At 36.0% G+C, this 9,035-nt stretch overlaps 1 protein-coding gene across 1 annotated transcript in view; it reads right to left on the bottom strand.

Moving 5' to 3' along the window:
• Positions 1-9,035, bottom strand: part of LOC105463028 (inhibitory POU protein) — a 63,922-nt gene that overhangs the window by 18,033 nt on the left and 36,854 nt on the right. The window contains exon 2 of the mRNA XM_011710034.1: positions 3,762-3,818. Within this exon, the coding sequence (XP_011708336.1) occupies positions 3,762-3,818 (57 nt within the window). The remainder of the gene's footprint in view (positions 1-3,761; positions 3,819-9,035) is intronic.

Raw genomic sequence — 9,035 nt, forward strand, 5'->3', positions numbered from 1 at the left:
CGCTATGTTGCAAATTCGCAACGACATCGCCTTAACCGTCGCAGTAATTTATTACGTCGTCAGGTATACTTCGGAAAGCTAAATTGCAACCGACGACGGTTCATTAATTATCGACAGCGCGGTCGTTCTGAAGGTCGACATAATTGATCGCGACTGTCTCGGGGAGTCTATTAAATCTCTTCGAAAAGTGGAGAAGCTATACGCCGGCCGGGCATATCGAAGGCGTATCGAAGACGTCTTCTTCCGTTATTCAACTTCGCGGGACACACCCGTCGCGTCTTCTTCTGTTTCACTCCTCTTCCTCCTCTCTCCTCCGCTTTCCCTCGTCTCGTCCGATTGACGTCACCGTAATTGACTCGAGTCCGCGATGTCGAAACTCACCGACGGCAAATATAAAACGAACCCTCTCGCGCGGGTGTGACTTTATTCCGGTCGCGTCCACTGGAGAACCGCGAGGGGGAGGACGGAAGGGGAGAAAGGGGTTGCTCGGCACTCAATTTAAATACAAATTAAATGACAGCCCCGGCTGCCTCTCGGCTACCCGCTTTGTCGAGATTTCTAGCCCGGAATGCGGGGTGTGCAGAGGGAGTCCCGCGGCGCGGCGCGGCGCGGCGCGGCGCCACGGACCCGTCGGCTATCGGATATCGCAAATTGGGACAATTACGTTATTTCCGTCCGATAACCTACATCACGGAGTAGTCTGACGCATGAATAAGTAAATTCTTCCAGAAAATCTGACGTCTGACACGAAAACGGGGAGACTGTTCAAATTATCACTTGCATGGCGGAGTACCTACTGTCTAGAGTAAAGAACATTATTCGTGGGCTTCTCTCTCTCTCGCGCGGCTCTGTGGCTGTGGGTCCATCAAATTCAGTTTCATTCGTAGCGCAGACGCGACTCGACCCCGCGGCCGCCGTCGCCGTCGCCGTCGCCTCCGCCACGCCGGCCTCCGCCGCCGCCGCCGCCGCCGCCGCCGCCGCCGCCGCCGCCGCCGCCGGGTATCATCGATTTATAATAGCGCTGTTACACTCCGCGCTCCCTTAACGACGTTAATATTAAGCGTTGCTATTGTCGCTAATACTATCATATTAACGTCTTTTTATGTCCGCGGCGCCGCGCCGCGCCGAAGCGCGCCGCCGACGCCGACGACGCGACGCTGGATGCGACTCGCGGCTGCTGCTGCTGGCTGCAGCAGCATCTCGTCCCTGGTATTATTGTTTTGTTAAATCTGCATTATCGATTTCCATTTCCGCTTGCGCTCAGTCATTCCGTTGCGGTTCCATCGTATTATCGTCGCGTCGTATTGTTTTGGCGTCATCCATTATTATTATTATTATTATTGTGTACAAATACATACATGTGCTCTTCCGCGCGTGTCACACCTTCGTCGATAATGCTCTTCGCACGAATTCGCGCATTGCGCCGCGGATTTGCGCTCTCCGCTAAATTGCTCTATCCCTCGCCGGCATTATGCAAACGTACACTGTGAAAAAAAATTACTTAAAACAAATAAATATGTTCCAGGTACCCCTCAAAAAAATAATTTCTTGAAGCAAGTAAAATTGTTTTGTTTTAAGTAATTTTTTTTCTCAGTGCAAACACTTTTACTTAAAATAAAAAAATTTTACACGTTTCAAGAAAATTATTTCTTTGAGGGGTACCTGAAACATATTTATTTGTTTTAAGTAATTTTTTTTCACAGTGTACGAAAAATAATATCTGAGGGTATATTATGGCCAGTGTTGGTAATACAGCCACTAATTGGCGGTTTCAGTGTTAGTTTCAAAGTTAACCAACAATGGCTCCGCTACTTTGAAAAGGATGTTCACGAAGCATGTATGGGTCTTACCGAGCATAGTAAAATCATTTTCAGATTGCCCAAACTGCGAATTTTGAACAGCCGTGACGCTTTTATGTCATTTTTTTTTTTGAATTCAGATGGTTTCAAACTTTATGGATCTTTCGAATTTTGGTCAACATTTTGGAATGTTTAATTTTATTTCTTGGAATCTGTCTTATTTACATTCGATTTATTTCAAATAGAAATAAAGTTCTGTTCATAAAAACAATAAAGTTGTGTCTTTTTTTCATTGCCCTTTTTGCTTAAATGAGGTAAAACTTGGTAGAAATGGATTTATCGAGAAAAATAAGAAAGTGGCCTAATTACCTGCAAAAAAGGGTGTTTTGCAAAATTTTAAATTTGAAAATGAAAATAAAAAGTAAAAACCAAAATTCTTTTAAAAACTTAAAGAGGAAAGATAGCAGTAATATAAAGCCACGTGTTTTTCATTCTTTCAAACTTTACCACAACCATCACAATTTCAGTTTGCAATAAAAGTGGCCGTATTACCCTCAGATACCTTACACATACCGATGTACATGTACGAATAATTTCGAGCGGGCCCATCGAAAAGCAATTATGCCAGTGAAAAAGATGCCGCGGATCACGTTGACTCTCTTGGTCGTACGAACCGCGCTGCGTCGCGCGCGCGGGTATCTGTTGCATCCGTGCAGGCGAGCATAAGTGACACATAGCTCTTTTTACGGCGCTCGACTATCCTGCAGTATCGCCTCATCGTATATCTAAATAATCAATTTACTACTGGCCATAATCGTAACCACGAGTTAGCGAGTTTATGCGAGCCCGGCCACCGTAACTACGTGGCTCCGTAAAGCATAAATATTATGGGGCATTTCGTATACAGCAACAGTCTCATAATCTCTTTCTCTTCCCTCCTCCCCCGGCCTTTCTCTCCGTTTCTCTCTGCCCAGCTCCCCCCCTTACCCCTTCGTTGCCTCTCCTTTTTCTCCTCTTCCCTCCTTTTCTCCACTTTTAATTCCGAGAGAAGATCTAAATCGAATTTTCACTTATACGTTTACGATAAAGTAAACCGCGCATTCCTTATTAACTTTATTGAATTTATTTAATTACGAAAGGTCTAAACAAGTATGTACACGGAAAGAACGATTTTGTTAAAAGGTCTAAAAATTTTGTTAAAAACAGATCTGAAAATAATTTTTTGTTGAATTATTAAAATAATTTGTTGGAATTTTAAAACTGATAAACATTTTGATGTTCTAGCAGTCATTTTGACTTTCGCACAAAATTATTAAACAAAAATTATATTCAGATCTGGATTCAGCAAAATTGTTCTTTCCGTGTAGCATAATTTGAGAGAGAGTGTCTGTATATTTAAAAATATTATATCACAGAGACGCTTGTTTAATTGTTAACCTTATTTTTTTTTAATATTCAGCTAAGACAGAAATTAAATACAATGACGAATTAAGTCAAGTATGTATATATTATTGTGTATCTAACAAATTTCCAGTAAACTTTTCCATTTATTAACTTTATAATGTTGCAATATTACAAGGACGTACAATACAATGTACGCAACAATTGAAAAACGACGCGTGATGTATAATTTTACATTATCTCGTCTGAAGACATTTCGAATAATCTGTCCATTAAAATGACATCACGTCGTTTCGTAAAGATGTAATTCAATATAATTAATGTTATAAAAATAATTAATAAAGCGTCTAGGCGCTTTATTAATCATTATATTAATTATCTTCTAAATAAGTCTATGATTAATAAAATAGCTGACTTTTTTCACACAAATAACGTCGTATATTAATAATATCTAAAATTGGTCGCGACAACACGCGGCGCAAAGCCAAATCAATTGAATTCATTACGTGCACAGAGGAAAAAAGGGAAAAAAATATAAAAAAAACGTAATTCAGTACTCACATTATGCCTCGGTGACCAAGAATTGCACACAATGGATGCGTCTTCGAATATACGACTCTGCAAAACGAAAAAAATGCCATTTCTCATCAGAGTTAAGATTTTCTTATAATAACAACGCCAAACCAATTTCATCTATACAATTAAATATATTCTTTTTACCACGTAGAAATGGCAGCACACGAGATGAAAATCTAAATTAAACTGAAAAAAAAGACAACAAGACAATGTCGTTTCGTGCGACAATTTGCAAATATATTTAAATGGATAAACAATTATTTATTGTGTTTTAGTGTACAAGAAAGAAAGATTGTTAGAAAGAGTTTTATGCTGAGATTTTGTATTTTGATCACAGTGAATTTAATATCAACATAACGTATTTTTCCAAATTAATCATCAGCTATTTTTTAATTTTTGTAAAATATGCTATACATGAAAGTAATAAATGCATTTGTTGTCACAATTAAACTTGGTCTAGTCCCGTTCCAAACTCTAGTGCTTCCTTTCTTATTTTACAACAAAATGTAATACTGTATATCATTGACTATATCTATGACAGCAATTTCTTATTAAGACAACGTGCGCGACAGGGCAGTAGGAATAAAATCAACATCAGATTATCGTATCGCGGAAATGTATATTTTGTTAGTGCAGATCTCGAAAAGAGATGTTGTGCGGCGGCGCACAGTGGGAAAAAAAGGCACTCGTTTTAGACAAAAATTAGTCGATCGACAGTTCAGTACTTAATCAATTTTGATGATTCAAAAAAAATTTTCTCGTTATAAATTTTCCTTTATCATATATATTTGCGAACTTTCTAAAATAAATCTAAAATTTAAAATAATCGGTAAATATGGTTGTTAAAAAATACTCTGCGATATTGAATATACATTTTGCATCAAAACAAGTATATATATAGACGCTTGTTTCTCGATTGAAATAGATATAGTTATTTTAAATATTTTTGAATTAGATTTTAGAAAAATATCGATAGAAAAAGATCGATATCTTACAACTTTCAAGTTATATATAACTCGAAAAATACATGATGAAAGAAATATTTATTATAATGTTTTAGAAACGTTTCGATGTCATCTACAGGAATATGCAATAAAAAAAATAGAGATTTTTGTTTTGAAATTTCAAAGTGATTTTCACACGATCAATGAGAAACAAAGATAAATTTCAAATAGATTTCGGTCTCATTTGAATTTTAGATTTGCTAAAAAGTTAGCAGGACTATTGATAAAGGAAAATTTACAATGAGAAGATTAAAAAAAAAATGTCGTCAAAATCGTCGGTTAACCTTTAAACCATCACGCTTAAAAAATCACACTAACCACAATGTCGGTCTGACAGATCGCTATTGTGCTTCCGCTAATTTTATAAATTATAATTATAATAAAAATATGTTTTCTGATAAATTATAATAAAAATATGTTTTCTACTTGTTGATGAGGAAAAGGAAAACTATATTTTAATGTGAGGGTTAACAAAAAAATCTCATACACAATAGAAATAAAATACAGTCGAGCCTCGATAACTCGAATCTTAAGGGTGGAGCTATAAAAATCTTCGAGTCATAGGAGTTTTGACTTATCAAATTTGAGTAAAAGAGAATTAACTTGAAAATTCGACTTACGAAAGCTTTGTACGAGAGTTTATAATTTTCCGATTATAATGGCTTTTAAAGGAAAAAATTTTCGAGTTATCGAGCTTGGAATTTACAGATTACGGGATAAATTGTGATCTAAGATTAAAAGTAGGGTCAATATTAGAAATAAAAATGTTTATAGAATTTGAATTTTTTAAGAATAATTTAATAATTTATAGTTGAGGAAGGGTTTATTAATTTAAAAAATGTATATTAATGAATTAAGAAAGAATTAATTAGAATATTTATAAATAAAATTATAATGATAATATTAGTAGAAATAAATAAATAGATTATTTAAAAGTAAATAAGTCATATTAACTCTAAGAATTCGGCAAAGTAAAGTCCAACTGTTTAATAAATTCGACTGTATATTTAAATGGCGACAAATGAGAAAATTGTTGACAAGTAACGTTTCAATAGCGGTGTCTGAGAGACCGATACAGTGGTTTAAAGGTTAAATATTAGACTGTCGATTGATTTTTGTCCAAAACGAGTGCCTATTTCTTTCTTATTGCGCGATGCGGCGGTTCTATGAAGTCCCATGTATGGAAAACCCACGTAATAAATTTCAATACGCGGCTAATGACCGCGTATAGCCGAGAAGTATTTCCATCCGAATGGAAATCGAACGTGTTACGCGATTTACCTGTCAACGGCACTTAATATTTATCTCGTCTGCATATTTTATTTTTGCCGATCGCCGCGGCACAGGACACAGGTATACGCACGCGTGCGCGCGACTGGCGTATAGCTGGTTATACCTACGTCGCGGGGGGGGGGGGGCAATTGTCCTATACACGTATACGTGTCTACACACACACATGATATACATACGTATACATTTATATTATATTTAAAGCGGAGCCCGAAAGATTGACAGAATCGGGGCATACCGGCGTCGCGACGCCGTCGCAAATTAAATGAGTCAGTTTTAGGATTCGCCGCGCGCAGAACTAGGTAATTCAATATCGTCCTTATTAAAGCGTCGGCCAATTCTGCACTCGCGCGCGCCTCTTGATGACAATGATTATGTCATTATACCGCGGGCACCGAGACTAATATGAATGCATCACTCTTCCGAAGCGCGCGACGTACTTTATTAACATGTCACACCGTGCCCTGTGTGTCGCGTCCGTATGGACGGCAACTTGGAATCGACGTGTACGCACGATATATCATCGGGCTTCGATTGCAGATATACGTGCCACTCAGCGTGTGCATTTGACATGATTTTTCAATCATTTGTCATCTTCCCCGCCTCCCCCCCCCTCCCGCCCTGGTCGGGACTGCAGGGGAATGTCGTTGTGCCGGTATTTTATGCCCGACTGTCAAATATTTATCGAGACAAACCGTAAAAAAAAAAAAATGGAATAGATAGAATCTTATTTTTCCAATTTAGACGGTATTTAACTCGGCTGCATCTTTACTCGGGAATTGATTACCAAGATATTTTACGCTCGACTGTCAAATATTTATCGAGACAAACCGTGAAAAAAAAATGGAATAGATAGAATCTTATTTTTCCAATTGGGTTTAGACTGTATTTAGCTCGGCTGCGTCTTGACTCGCGAATTGATTACCAAGATATTTTCAGTTGAAACTTGAAGATTCATCAGGTTCATGAAAAATGTGAATGCCGTCTTGTTTCGGCGAATATCAAGTCGTATTTTTTTTCCCCTACTCATTGACGATGATGTTATCTCGCCGCGTCCATTCGTTTGACGCCAGCTCGGACAGGATATCCTATGATTCGATGTTGTACGTTTGACATTTTCAATAATACATCTCGACGGTCTGAGATCTGATTGACATCTTGGATATGATTATTGTCATCAATAGCATGTAGTTTAGCTTTAATATTTCCCAATAACACGAAGTAACGAATAACGGATAACGAAATAATATGAATAAAAGCTGCACTAATAAGCTATTTTTTCCTCGTGGATAAAAATCAATGTGCAAAGGGAATTTTCTTTTTTTTTAAACATTATTAATATTTCCCTTCTACAGGGTGTCCCCGTATAAGTAGCCACCCCTTTTTACCTCGTAAACTAATAGAGATAGATCTAATAAATGTAATATCAAATTAAACGGCTCTGACTAAACTTTATTGTAAGCACAGTGATCACTTAGAAATATGTTAGAGAGCGGAAAGACATAATTAATTTTTGAACGGTAAAGTTTACTTACCGTGCAAAACGTAAAGTTTACTTACGGACAATTTTATGATAAAAGTTGTAGCGTTCTTTTTAACGAATGTGTGATTTGACATTATCTTATAAATTATACAAATTATTTTAGTTTAAAGTTTTGCGACTGTTACCTTTTCAGTTTCAACCCTGCAGTGAACTTTTGTCTTTTACGTTGACAATTGACGTGTAATGCTTTTATTTGATCGTAATACTCATGTCAGTGCGAGAGTCGGAAGTTGGCAGGGTCGAAATTGAAGAGGTAGTAGCCGCCCGCAAAACTTTAAACCAAAATAACTCTTATAATTCATAAAATAATTTCGTTATATCATACATTAAAAAGAACGCTACAACATTTATCATATTAAAATTGTCACTTTACCGTGCAAAAATTAATCATGTCTTTCCGCTCTTTAACATAGATAATATTTCTAAGTGATCGCTGTTACAATAAAGTTTAATTACAGCCGTTTAATTTGATACTATATTTATTAGGTCTATCTCTATTAGTTTACGAAATAAAAAGGGATGGCCACTTATACGGGGACACCCTGCTAAACAAAAAACTTGTGTAACACGTTGCAAATGTTATTATAAAAATATTTGATACCGTTTTAAAACATTCGTTACAGTATACAGGCTATCCTGAAATTCATGAATCAAAATATCATAGCAAGAAAGTCTTCGAGAAATTAAGTAAACAAGTTATTTTAAAATTTTTATTTTAAGCAATAGTTTTTAAGGTATAAAAGTTTAAATTTAGCCAATTATAAATTACGATTAAGACGAATGTCAGTGGTTGTGCACTTCACACGAGTACAAATCTTATAATTGCTTAAAATAAAAATTTACAAATAACTTTTTTACTTAATTTCTCAAAGACTTTCTTGCTATGATATTTTGATTCGCGAATTTCGGGACACCCTGTATATACATATGTACATAGTATCAGCGTTTTAAGTATATGTATCTGATTGTGAGTTATATTATTGTAAAAGTAATTGTACAACTAATTGAGAAAAAATAAGAGTAATGTCTTGTAACATTGATTGAAAGAAAAAGAGATACATTTGAACATTGAAGTATAGTTTCAAAGAACTTAAACGTCAAATGCAAAAAGACGCTTCTTGACGTTTTATGGGTTTACGAAAAAATTTTCGTTCTCTCGGAAAAAAAACACAAAGATTGGAAACCATTTATTTCATTCAGGATGCAGTCTTTAAAGCATTTAAGAAAAATGTGTGTGCCTCAATGTTCAATGAAATATCCGTACGCTCTTTCTCTTCTTCAGGGCTGGGCATATTTCAAATACTTGTATTTGAAATACAATTTGTATTTTGTATTTTGTATTTTAGCGGAACACATAAAAGTATTTTGTATTTTGTATTTCAAATAAATTATTCAATGTATTTTGTATTTCAAATACAATTT

The sequence above is a fragment of the Wasmannia auropunctata genome, unplaced genomic scaffold (genome assembly GCF_000956235.1).
Source record: "Wasmannia auropunctata unplaced genomic scaffold, wasmannia.A_1.0 LD336092.1, whole genome shotgun sequence".
Classification (NCBI taxonomy): Eukaryota; Metazoa; Arthropoda; class Insecta; order Hymenoptera; family Formicidae; genus Wasmannia; species Wasmannia auropunctata.